The 13685-nt window shown below is 38.9% G+C and overlaps 1 protein-coding gene across 5 annotated transcripts in view; it reads left to right on the plus strand.

Moving 5' to 3' along the window:
• AKAP6 (A-kinase anchoring protein 6) overlaps window positions 1-13685 on the plus strand; it is a 521710-nt gene that overhangs the window by 396093 nt on the left and 111932 nt on the right. For all 5 annotated transcript variants that reach the window (XM_032344004.1, XM_032344008.1, XM_032344005.1 and 2 more), the window contains one exon: window positions 11088-11208. In XM_032344004.1, coding sequence (XP_032199895.1) covers window positions 11088-11208 — 121 coding nt within the window. The remainder of the gene's footprint in view (window positions 1-11087; window positions 11209-13685) is intronic.

Here is a 13685-nt window from a genome sequence, read left to right on the forward strand (position 1 = left end):
GGGAGGAGAAAGAAAATAGGAGGATTTAGATTCAAATGACCTTTGTGTCATTTAACATTGAATATTTGTTGAACAACTGTTAAGTGCAGGCTGTACCGGGGATGCATAGACAATGGGACGCAGTGTGTGGCAGATGGATGTAAATCAGGAAGACCTTCCAGAAGTGTCATGGAATATGCCTCATGGCCAGAAGTGACCATGAGAATGCTTCCTATGGAGTTAGCAGTGTGTACAGACTTCTAGAGCCAGTGAAGACTGCCCGGCATGTCAGTTTTGAAACAATATTCCATCAGTGGTGTGGAGAATAGATTGGCATGGACAAGAGTAGGCATTGCTCCATTAAGATGCTATTCTAGTCATTCAAGTTAAAAATAGGGCCTGAACTAGGACCATAACAATGGAAGCTCAAAGTTTCCAATGGAAACTGAAAGAAGAAAGTTGAAGACAGGCCTTGGCCACCATGTGTGTAGGGGGCATTAAAGGAGGGGAAATTGAAGAATGGATTTCCATGATTTGGTCTTGAGCCCTTTGACAGATAGAAGGACATGTCACTCACTGAGGTGGGGAAGAAAAAGGAAGAGCAGGAGTGGAGGAAAGAATCTGAGTGTTCGAGACGTGGCTCTTTAGATGGTCTGTGGAACATCCAAGTGTAAATGCCCAGGGAGCAGGTCTAGAGCTCAGAAATGTTTGGGGCTCCTCAACCATGAACAAGAACAGTGTGGTAACTCTGAGGTAGCAGAGGCTTCGAGAGGTGGAACTTACATTATGGTAAACTACTCCTCTACCCAGATGGACATGACATTATCTTTAAGGAATGTTTGTTTGAAAAAAAAAAAAGTATGGGTAATCCAAACATTTTGATTTCAGTTGGAATCTTTCCTGCTATATTAAACAAGTCTTCCAAAGTAAAAGGTCCATCATTGAGGATTCCAGGTGGTATCTTGATTGGCAGGAATTAGGGCCATAGTCACCTGTTATTTTCTGTCTCAAAGTTACAGGTAAAAGCTTGTGATCCTAGATTTAGAGTGAACTAGGACTCCTCAGATAGCTTCCAGTGACATAAATGATATTTACCTTTAGAGATACTCATTAATTCTCTCTAGTCTAATTTTTTTTTAAAGGAGGAGAGAGTATCTCCTAGATTAAAAATTAAAGACTGGAGTTCTGGTTGGCATTTCAGTACTTTTTAGCGGTATAATTTGATTGGGACACTTAACTTCCTCAGAAGGCAATATCTCTGTCTGTAAAATGGGAATAGTTATCCCAGCCTACTTCGTATTCTTAAAATTTTATTAATTTTTTTATTACCAGTGTATAGTTGACATACAATGCTATATTGGTTTCAGGTGCATAATGTAGTGATTCAGCAATTCCATACATTGAGCAGTGCTCACCATAAGTGTAGTTACTGTCACCATACAATGTTATTACAATATGGTTGACCATATTCCATATGCTCTACTTTTCATCTCTGTGTCTTACTAATTTTATAACTGAAGTTTGTGCTTAATCCCCTTCACCTATTACCCCCTACTCCATATACCTTTGTCACACAGAAGTATAATAATTGAAAAGAAAATACCTAAAATACCTGTAATGTAATAGATATATAAAAGTTAGTTAATGAAATATACTTTGAGAAACTACTATGTTGCAGGGAGTGGTATGAGATGCTAGGAATAGAAAAGATACAAAAAACTTAAATCTCTGTAGTCCTTGGTCTCGTGAGGGAGAAAGACAAAGACACTGAGATACATCCTTATGAAACAGTAAAATTCAAGGTAGAGTGTACTATGGGGGTACCTAGGAGGTCTGCCTAATCAGGGAGTTTTTTTTTAAATAAAGATTTTATTTATTTATTTGACAGAGAGAAAGAGGTCACAAGTAGGCGGAGAGGCAGGCAGAGGGAGGGAGAAGCAGGCTCCCCACTGAACAGAGAGCCCGATTTGGGGCTCAGTCCCAGGACCCTGAGATCATGACCTGAGCTGAAGGCAGAGGCTTAACCCACTGAGCCACCCAGGTGCCTTGACCCTGGAGATTTATGATGGGAGGGAATATCTGAGCTCTCATAAAAGGTGCACAGATATTAGCTATTAGAAAAAGGTTGGGTAGAAGGACGGTGAGGATTTCAGCTACAAGACTAACTTTGTAGGGAGGGTATGTATGTGTGAGACTATGTGTGTATTGAGGGCTACTATAAATAACCATTTGATGTTGTTGAAGCAGAGGGACATGGAACTCTTTTTTGACTCTGCTTCCTGGGATCAGGAGGGAATACTAAGTAAGTTCTTAGGGACTTCTACTCCTGTGATAAAGTTCTAGAAGATACCTCAGTCTCATTGGTCATATGTCAGGCTTCCTCTGGCGATAGGGAAACTCGGGCAATGTCTGCAGATGGAGACATAGTCAAGGCCTATGCCCTGTATCTGAGAATATACAAGTAATCCCCTCCTCACAACACAAGGTTTTGGTGTAAATTTTACTCCCAAATACAAACAGGATATACAGGTAATTCCCAAGCACAACAGGCTGAACTAAATGGACTTTATATGGACAAAAGGTTAAGTTTGGCAGAAAGGATGAGGCCATTTTCCTTCAGAAAAGAAAGCATCTCTGTATTGCTATGAAAAAACACACACAGATATCTATAAAGTATCACCAAAGGGAAATAATTTTGACAAATGAAAACAAATACATCACTATTTAAACTATTGTTTGATTAAAGATCAAATTTGATTCTCTAAATTAATTAAGCAGTAAGATACACTGAATCATTTTAACCACCTGAGAAGGGATATAATCACCCTGGATTTTACTGCTGCAGGGTGATCGTCCTCACTTTGTGTTGAGACTGTGCCAGTAATACGGTTTCTGCAGGTAGACGAACATAGATGCCTACTCATACTCTTTTCCTCACACAGAATGACCATTTTGAATTTGTGCTCAGTGGGTGTTTTGGGAACATTGCTACATAAAATGTCTTCTTTTTGGTACACACCAGCCATAAAATGGAGTACTATCTCTTATTTGTGCTAACGTTGGTAATGCACTCACAGACCAATCACTAGGCAACCCAAAGAAACTTTACTTACACCACGAATTTCTACTTTCTTCCTCTGACTCTTGTCCTGTCTCAATCTAATGAATAGCTGATCAGTGTGCATTCCGTGGTTTGTTTTTTTGTTTTTGCTCCATCTTTTGTACTCTGATGTTATTAAATACTCAGATCACAATACATCATACACTCAAAAAGAGCAAGAACTGTGTGGTTACCTTCTGGGTGACTGATATTCTGGGTATTATGCAATTATTAGACTAGGTCTTTCTGGGCTAAAAAAAAAATCTCACTGGTAGAAATGTACTCATCGGAGTCATGATATTATACCCTTTTAATGTGCAAATACATTTAACTAATTTTAGACCTGGACAGTCTTCCACTTCAGTGATCTAATGCCATCCGTGCCAGGATCCAGCAAAGGGCAAACCAGAGAGGCAGAAGCGTACTTTCTGGGGAACTATTACTTCCATGTTAAAAATAAGTCAACTAAGAAAGATACATATTTGTATCTCCCTTCCATGTTAATTTTTGTAGTGCTTTGGAGAGTTGATGAGGCCCACTGAAGAGGCAGAGAGATGCTAGCAGGGACAGTTAGAGGGACCAAAGACAGAGTTAATCTACCTCGTTGTAATGGGCAGAGCTTAACTCTTCTCATTAAAATTTATTCCTTTATTCATTCCCCCCATCTTCTTCACAAAGGATTTGAGTCAACTTACAAAAATATTTACAATAAAATAAGATAAATATTTGACTGAAATAAGTTAAGCAAAAGTAAAATGTGTGTCAGAAAACAAATGAATGCATATTCTCGCATGTTCTCAAGAGGTGTTGTAATTTGGCTCTCAATTTTCCATACTAAAGAAAAGAAAAAAAAGTCTCCTCCATCATAAAATTCATGGTGTCCTAAGATTCAAATTAATATATATCGAGGGAAGCACAGTTTCTTATGCCACTGAGACCTGAGGAGTTTCTCTGGTAGTTCTTTAAGAAGACAGGCTTCTGTGATACTACATCCGTACAAGAGAAATGAAATTCCCAGGGCAATTTGTAAATGTAGGTTGAAGAAATGATGTCAAAGCATAATTCAGTAAAAGCAGGTCCACAAGTAACTAAAAACCCTGTAGTCTGAGCATAACACTCTCTGGGCAGGTCAGGCTCGGTGATGGAGATCATTCTAAGTGGGCTCTCCATGTTAATTCTGCTGCCAGCCTATTGTTAGAGATTAAGTGGCAGAGAGTAATTTCCAGATTATTTACTTCTTCCCCGAACCCTAGGAGTAAATACTCTTTATTGCCTACTAAATCTTTGAGAACCAATGAGGCCTAGTGTGGGGTAGTCCTTTGACAAAAGGGTAAGCTGCCCAGTTCACCCCGCTGTGCCAACAGCATGTGTAGATCTAGTCCCCTCTAACACACAGAGGATAACATGGGAAGATTTACTCTTTTCTTCTCTTTAAATGACATCATCTCTTGCTTTGTAGTGTCCCTCCATTTGTGTCTGAATCACTACCAATTCTAAATTCTTAAGAATGTTTCTAGCTCTTTGGCTAGAACTTAGTCCAGTGTATTTATCTGGGAATTTAGATAAGGGTCTGACTTCCTGACAGCCTCACAGAAGCCTCCAAATACATCCAGAAGTCTACAGTGATATTTCTAATTGATATTTTCTAAGCTCAGAGGTTAGAATTTTGTTCTGCCCCATGGCTTTTGTCACAGTAACCACTGTTTATGGACAGGCCACCCATGAGTCCATGAGAAAGTGGGGCCAGTCATTAAGAAATTTGTAGGGTTGATTTTCTTTTTCTCAGGCATTTTCACATGTATGTGGGCATATATGAGAGTTGAGAAAATTACTGCGGGAAAGAACTCCATATTCCTTTTTATTTATTAATGGCAAAGGCAGGCTGCTTTTCTCTTGAGGAAGTCGCTCATGAATTTTCATTCAAAATAGTAAATTAGTGTCCACACTTTAATATGTTTAGAGTGGAAAGGGATTCTACATGCAACTGTGCATATCAGATTCCATGTCTAGAAAGCTGAATTTTATTCTTTAATGATATTATGAGTGGGCCAGGTGCCCCTGTTCCATCTCCCTTCTGTGCTTACATGCCACATGGAGTAAAGGGTGACGGGAAATTTGGATCTATGATTAGTATTTTACTTCAGTAAAATTCTTAAACCATATTTGTACAAGATTTTGTTACCACTACCTTTAGTGTCTTTTTTGAAAAACAGTGGCAAACTTCCTTGAGCAAATAATGTTAACAGTGAACACTTAGTGAATATTTGGGGAAAGAATCAATATGCTGAAGAAGCTAGGAAAATTGGATCATTTAATGGAAGTCCCACTATAGAGAAGCTGGTATTTCAGGAATCAGTCCTGTGTTTTTGGATGTGATTGTGTGAAATGAACCATTAAGCATATGAAAGATGGAGTCTTAAATTTAGCTCCCAAATATATATGACTCAGACTTAGTAGAAAAACTGCCAGGACTTTTTAGTGTTATCTTTTCTTCAACCAATAATTGCTCTATTTTGATGATTTCTTCATTTGGTTGTCTGTTTTAATCAAAATTCCTCAGTGGGCCAAGCTGAAACCTCATATATTCACACACACCTTCCATTGATTTCACTTGGGTGAAACTTTATCTTTTAAGCAAAGTTTAAGTTGAAATGTTGAGTTAATGATGCTCACTTTAAATACCAAAGGCTGAATGCATTTATGTATTCAAACACTTAGCTAGTCAAACATAACTCCCATCAGGGTTTAGAGGAAGGATTATTTCTTAAACTATGCTAGCCTTACAATAATGTATTGCTATCCAATCTGCAGAAAAATGATACTGAATAAGCTTGTTAGTATTTTATTTCTTCGGTGAAAAGCCCTGGAATCTTTTTGTAACCTTGAAAAAGCAGAGTAAAATGGCAGACAGGATTTTGGGAATTTTTTTTGTCGATTACCCAGACTAGTTAACCCAAACTTAGAAATAAACATTAAAGAAAAATTTGCACATATATTACTCCATAGTCTTGTCTCCATGTCTGTTAAATTCTCTGTGAGTTAAGCATGTTCATAATTCTGCACTTATCTAATGAAAACGGACTTTGAGTTAGAAGGCTATTTCTCCTCATCACATGCATAAGCTTTCAACCTCCTAAAATGGGAATATTATACCTACAACAGTGTCCAACTCTTTTATTGTGAACCCATTTCAGATGGAGTATATGGCAATTTAAAGGAGAAGTATCCAAAAGAATACCATTTTGGTGATGTGTTTGCTTTATAACACTTTCCTAGAGTATTTATGAGTTTGCTTTGTAACATTTTCATAAAGAATATAACAGATCCATAGGCTACTGAGAAGTTATGCTTTGAGATCTTTTAACAGCGAATAGATTACATATTTGAGTGGAGGAATTAACACAAACCGAAACACGACAGAAAATTTTATGAGGAAAATCCCTCCAAAAGAGTAGTTCCTATGTTTATATCCCTTATAAGATTGTGAGCCACCTGCCACAATTTCAGCTGCCTCTCTCTCTTCTAAAAAGAGAGACTAGGACCTTGTCACCGTGAATTCAAGAAAAGAACCTCGTTCTGAATTCAATTGATAGAATCAGCATATTCCTTAAAGGGATATAAAACTGTTAACTAGTTCTAGCTACCCTTGATAAATTCACTCATCTATGATCCTCTCTGTTTTCTTGTATAGTACCTGGCACTTTGCCTGGAAGACACCGTCTTGCACAAAATTACTTGAAAAACACTTCACACACCTTTGCAGGTAATATAAACATAAGAAAGTAAGCTACTTTCTTACCTAAGAATTTTCCTGAAATAATGAACACACTTAATTGTATTCATTTCAGAAGCTTTTGAAGAATCAAGAAAGAAATTCTAGTAATTTGTTTGTGATTGGCTACGAAGTTACATATTTGATTTCACTAAATTTGGAAAGTTCTTAGGTCTTTTCTAAGCTGGGAATTAACACACGGCCAAGAATCTGAAATTAGGCACAAATGCTTAAAATAAATGTTTTTGTCTTCAGTATTAGGACCTTACAAGAATTGTTGTTTGGAAAACACTACTGTCGATTCTATACTAATGAAGCAAAATATGAAACCAAAGCATTTACTGTAGCTAACAAACTCAAGCCTACATATTCTCAGCTAAAATGAAAATAGACTAGACTGCAGAAAGGGGGAGTATCTGTGTTAGGTTCATTTGCCTCTTGTGGGTCTTCTGTGTAGACTCCCTGAGAAGAAAGTTGAAGTACATTTAACTAGAAGAAATGGGTTTTTGTTCCAAGCCCCTTGCCAAAGGGAATCATAAAGCTCCATAGATAGAAAGGTATGGTTAAGAGCCAGTGAAAAGATGTCATGGTTCTGAGTATTTTACCATGTAATGTATGTTTGGTTTATTTCAGTCTCCTTAATTTTCAGTGTAGAAAAGGGGAAGATGTAGGAGGAATGGAGGGGGGAGAGCTCACCTCCTCAATTGAGAAGCTACTGCACATAATCTGTAAGTAAGAAATGCACCATTATCATGGACTTGAAGGTAAAACCTCACCTTCAGAAGGAGGGACCAAGCCTGTCTGTGGCACAGGTTGTGCTGGTAGTGGCATCGGGGGAGGAGATCCTATTGTCTCTGCCACATGCTGCTCTTCTGAAGTCACTCTTGCCCAACTAAAGGTTTGTGGCTTCAGTATCTACCTTCACTCATCATCGTTCACCAGGTGCTATGCTGAGCACTAGAAATGGAAGATAAATTCATTTCTTACCCTTGAATTGTTTGGTCCTAATCAAAATTTCTTTTCTGCATGCACATATGAAAGAGAAAACAGGCCCCTTTATTCTCCTTGCTGACTGATAGTTTTTATGAGACATTCTAAGCACATAATTTCTTGGTAAATAAGGGGAAAGCTTGCTTCAAGATCAGAGGCCCAGCTCTTTAACACAATGCTTATAGCATCCCCTAATAAATTAACATCATCACTGGGGAGCTATCTCTTGGGGTAAATGCTGTTTTTCAGATTTATTTCTCTCCCTTCTTTTTTCTAAGATGGCATCTGGGTTTATGTGACCTTGTGATTCTGAGGTGTGATGAGTTTCCCTGGGCTCACCAAGGCGCTTGGGTAGGGGCTGTCTGGTTTGTTTGAGTGGATTTTGCCCTAGGTATTCCAAAGTTGATCCCCACAGAGCCCATGGCTGTGTTGTTGTCTCTTGGCTTGGTCAGGAGGTATTTCTGCTGACTAAGCCTCATCTCAACCCCCACTCACCCTGCCAACTCTCTGAGGTCTGGCTTCAGAGGCCCCCCTGCCTCTCCTTTGGGTCAGTGTGCCTTTGTTGCCCTGGCAGCACCTCTGTCAGATTCACCGGGTGAACTCCTAGAAACCTCTTGGGTGGGGAGGGTCAGGTGGGGAGTGAGAGAACAGTGTCCTCATCCAGAAGATAAAAGAACAGGTAGCAAAGGGAGTCCTGACCAAAGTTCTCTCTGATTGTAGTGTTCCCACTCCAGGTGATGGTGAAGTCTCTTCCCAGACTTCCAAGCAGTAAAAGGAGCTGACATCCTGGTGCTTTTGACTTTCCTTTCAACCTGTCTCACATACCTCCTCTCCAGGTCTTAGTCCAAGATAGGGAAGGATCCACATTTTAGCAGGAGCCCCTCTTGCCTTTATTTCTGTCTTATTTAAATCCACTGATATGGAAAAGGTGAACTTTTCTCTTTATTTCTCCTTTGCTCTTTTTACTATTCACCAGAATCATACTTCCTTAATTTGGGGGGTGACATTTCCCTTTTTAAAAAATTTTTATTTATTTATTTGACAGAGAGATAGGGAGAGCCAGAGACTACAAGCAGGAGGAATGGCAGAGGGAGAGGAGAAGCAGACTCCCCACTGAGCATGGGTACAACAAGGGGGGTCCATGCCAGGACCCTGGGATCATGACCAGAGCTGCAGACAGACGTTAAACTGACTCAGTCACCCAGGTGCACACCCACCCACCTCCGACTTTCTCCTGTCTTTATGGCTAAAATGTGGGAGGGTGCAAGGAGAGAGAAATGATGACTGTAATTCAGGTGGTATTTCTAAATGATTGTCCCTGTCCTGTGAGCAAATCCTTGTTAGTCATTCCTTATTAGTCGCTCAGAGTTAATAAACAAAGCTTGGTGGTTTGTCCCTGTTACAGTGGTTTTGTTTGTTTTTTAGTATTTTGAAATGGGATACTAGTTCAGATTTCTCATGTTTGCTGGAATTCCTTGCTATTCAAAGCGAGGCCTGAATGCAGAATCTCAGGCCCCACCCTAAAATTACTGAATCGGGACCTGCATTTCAACAAAATCCTCATCTCTGTCACGTGCACATTAAATCTGAGAAACCCTGCTCTAGGCCACCAGAGCCTTGCTGAAGCTTTTGGTCACATCACTGGTGCCCAACATCAGCATTCAGTTAAACGTCAGTTCTACGTGTCAGCCAGCGAGCATCCTTGCCCCTGGATACTTATGGTCTTCATCAGTAATCTTTGTAATTACGGTAAGATAATTAAAATAAAACAAGCTGTTCTAGATCTAGTCTCCTCGGTCACCAGACACACCTTCAGTTTTCTTTGACAGATCGATTAAGATTAAATTAAATTATGAAAAGTGAATGTTCATTTTTGTGGAAAGTAGCCATTTAATGTATAGAGACAGGAACAAGGTAGTAATAAGATACTCACTTGATAAATCCAGATTCATACTTGAGCCCGCTGCTTTGCTGGTTCTGATAGGGTTTTGCTCTGTTACAGTTTGGCAAGGATGTGGTTTCTTTTAGGGAGATGATTTTGGGGGGAAGGACAAAGTCATAGTTTTTCATCCTGCACTTTCATTTTCTGATCACAGTGTTTTAGAAGAATCTGGGCTTTACTTATTCACCAGGCTTTCAATAGAGAATCACATTAATCCTTTTAAGCTCCTTATTCTAATGATTTATTTTGTTGAAAACCATAGTGATCCTCCTTTGAATTTTAATGATTGCTGGCTATTCAAAGATTCATTGTTTTGACTTCCTGTCCTTACCTTTGTTTCCTACACGTCTGTGGGGAACACCTGTCTAATACTGGATCTGCCCCTGGTTCTCACCGGCTTACCAGAGTCACTCAAGCCTATCTCTGAGTGTTAAGCTGAAATGCTGGCTACTCATCCATGACAATAAATGTAGGATATATGTTTGCAGAGATAGGCAGATAGACAGCAGAGGGACAAATAAATGATTGAGTCGTTTCCTGGGGAAAATGATATTTCAGCTCGGATAATAAATTGTGATCGTTGTAGAGAAATTAGTTGAATTAGTATTCTTTTTTTTTTTTTAAGATTTTATTTATTTATTTGACAGACAGAGATCACAAGTAGGCAGAGAAGCAGGCACAGAGAGAGAGAGGAGGAAGCAGGCTCCCTTTTGGGCAGAGAGCCTGATGTAGGGCTTGATCCCAGGACCCTGAGATCATGACCAGAGCCAAAGGCAGAGGCTTTAGCCCACTGAGCCACCCAGGCGCCCCTTGAATTAGTATTCTTAATCATAAATGTATTTCGGACGCGACATCTCTGAAAATCTAGTGGGCAAGAAAGAGGTGTGAATTTTGAGGGTGCTATTCTGACCCAAAATTCTGGACCCTGTTCCCTTCACAAGGCCCTGACCCTTCATTTCTCAGTCTGTTAAATATGGCAGCGCTCTCTTCCAAGGACATAGTAGTAGTCATTTTGTTCAAGTGCTGTAAATCCTCAAAAAGGGTTAGCGAATGGAAATAGTCTTGATACATCTTAGGTATGAGCCCTGGAATAACATGTTATGTTTTCAAAATCTAAGAAATGCTATGTCAGAGGCTTGAGTTTCTATTTTGCCCACCGCATAACCACACCGAGAATTTTTCCCTTCTCTTTTCACAGGTATCACTTGGATACATCATGGGTTTTCAAGAATATATTATTCTAATATGAGATTTTAACAACTACACTGTATTTATGCATAATACATTTTGTGCCTTATCTTCAGGCTTCTGGACTTTGATTCGGAATATCAGGAGCTCTGGGATTGGCTGATTGACATGGAGTCCCTCGTGATGGACAGCCACGACCTGATGATGTCAGAGGAGCAGCAGCAGCATCTTTACAAGGTTAGCGCTACCCTTCTTGCCTTTACCTTGCTGTGGAAGATCTGATTAGCCTGACAAGTCTCTCTCTCTCTCAGGATATCTTTGCGTTCATTGTATGTATCATGGTGTCTATTAGAATTCCCTTCCCTGTCCCCAAACTCATTTCCATCCCTTGTGTGCTGACAGGCTGCACCGACATCATAATTGCAAGAAAGTTCCCTTTATCACATTCTATTTGGTGTAATTCTATAGAAGGACAAAGATTTATCTCCAAGATGAATAGCAATAAATGAAACTGCATTAATAAATAGACTGAAACAAAATGAAGGATAAATGGACTGGTAACATTTAACAAAATGTGTTTTCATTGGAGCACTCAGGTGGATTCTATCCACCCCTCAGATCTTTCCAGAGAAAAAAAGAAATTTGCCTCCAGTTTGACTTGCTACTTCCAGGGTACAGGGATCATTCAATTTAATGTTTATTAGTGATACACAGAGCAGACGTTGTCATATCAACTCAATACATTTGTGTGTGATTTAAGAAAACTGGCTTGGAACTTATATATTGATTGCAGGCAATCCATCTAATAACTATCTATATTGTTCTTCCGTGTCTGTTAATTCACCCTTAGCTTAATATGTTTTACCAATTCTACTTAAATAGTCTTAGAAGTTCTTACAAAACAGCTATGTGATTTTGACTGAAAAAATGGTTGCAAGATTCACAGCGTCTGCAAAAGCTGTCGGGGAGGGTAGAGGGACTTTCCACTGAAATATCAGATTGCAGTAAATCTTCCTCATTTAGGCAATTTTTATTGGAGTAATTCTGACAGTTGTCATCCTTGAATTGCTTTGAGCATATGGCATATTTCAAAGAGCAGATTGTGAATCATAAAAAATAAAATTAATAACTAACCACAGAATCAGCAACAGTATAATGACAAGAAACAACTACCCTCTAGCTTTTAAAAATTTCTTGTAGAATAAGAAGTACATTCAAGGTCAAATAAAAGTTGTCTCCTTTCTTCCTCATTTTTTATCATTTTAAGTTACCTTTCCTAAATATGTTATTTTAACTTTTACCTTCTCTAAAGAGAGAACTTTATTTATACTTTTCAAGGGTCGGTTGACTTTAATTAGTGTCCCCTGAGAATCATCTTGGTTAAGAGAAGATATAATCTCCCCAAGGTGTCAGCAAATGGTGATATTTTATTCCTGAAAGAATTCTACCAACATTAATCGAGTTTGTTGACTACTAGCTATTTCCTGTATGGCTAGCCATCCACATTAACAACAAAACTACCCAGTATATCTTCTAGCATAACATGTCTGGAATAACAGTCTTCAGCTAGTGTAAACAAAGCAAGGTGAGTTCACATTTCATGTCAGGATCAAGAATTATGTATGAAAAATGCCCATTAATCTTATCAATTTATTGATAGAAAATATTAGTTTCATTCCTAATAAGCATTAAAAATTGAACAAAACAGGAAAAAATAATACAAAAGTTAACTAACCATAAGCCATTATCTCAGATGTTATTGCACTCATGATGCCAAATAAGATTTCTTTTCTTCTTGATGCATTTTGCATTTTGCACATAAACCACAATTTTTTTTTTCAGTAGTAGTGCTATTCTTTGTTAAAATCACATCCATATAATTTACATCACAATTAATAGGAAATCAGTCTTTTGTGTGTGTGTGTGTGTGTGTGTGGTTTCCTTATAAGTGCTCTGCCTAAGAATTCCCATTCTGGTATATTGAAGGCCATTATTCCACCCACTTATACTCTTGGATTACAGCATTTTCCCAAACATTTTCCATACTGGGGTTCTTTATTTGTGACTCACGTCCTGTCATCATCTTTCTGCTCTGAGGTGTTAACGCAGCTAAGTTCATGAGACTGGCCCAAACTTTGCATTTGGCTTATAAGCAAAATTAAAGATTGAGCTATACACCAAGGGCAAATGCTACAGTTCTGTAGAGTCTTCCTTTACACAAGCCCCCACATTATTCCAGAGGTTTAGGAACCTCCAGAGCAATCTGAGGATATTGAGTAAGGAGTTGTTGAGAACTCAGGGTGGATCCCGAATTAGAAAAATTGATGGAGGAAAATTAATTTCAGGTCTTCATCTAGAATCCTCAGGGATTTTCAGGTTAGGTCAACATTTCCATGTCCCATTCCTCTGTTCCAATGTGCCTTTTCAGAAATCAACTGAACTGATGACCTGGGGGAGGAGGGTTTTGAGCCTATGAATCACAGAGACCCCAGAGTAATAGCACTTCTCAGTTGGTGCCCAGGCCTTCCTCTGCTTTCAGTTACATTTGAGACTTTAATCTTTAAATTTGTTGTCCTTGAAAGATATCAATGCTCTACCAGCATTTTTCATCAAGGACACCACTGACATTTGAGACAAAACCATTTTTTTTTTCTGGTCAGTGGGACTCCCCCTTCCCCTGTGGGGCATTTATTATTCACATTCCCTAGTCTTCA

This window comes from Mustela erminea, chromosome 5 (assembly GCF_009829155.1).
Source record: "Mustela erminea isolate mMusErm1 chromosome 5, mMusErm1.Pri, whole genome shotgun sequence".
In the NCBI taxonomy this organism is placed as follows: domain Eukaryota; kingdom Metazoa; phylum Chordata; class Mammalia; order Carnivora; family Mustelidae; genus Mustela; species Mustela erminea.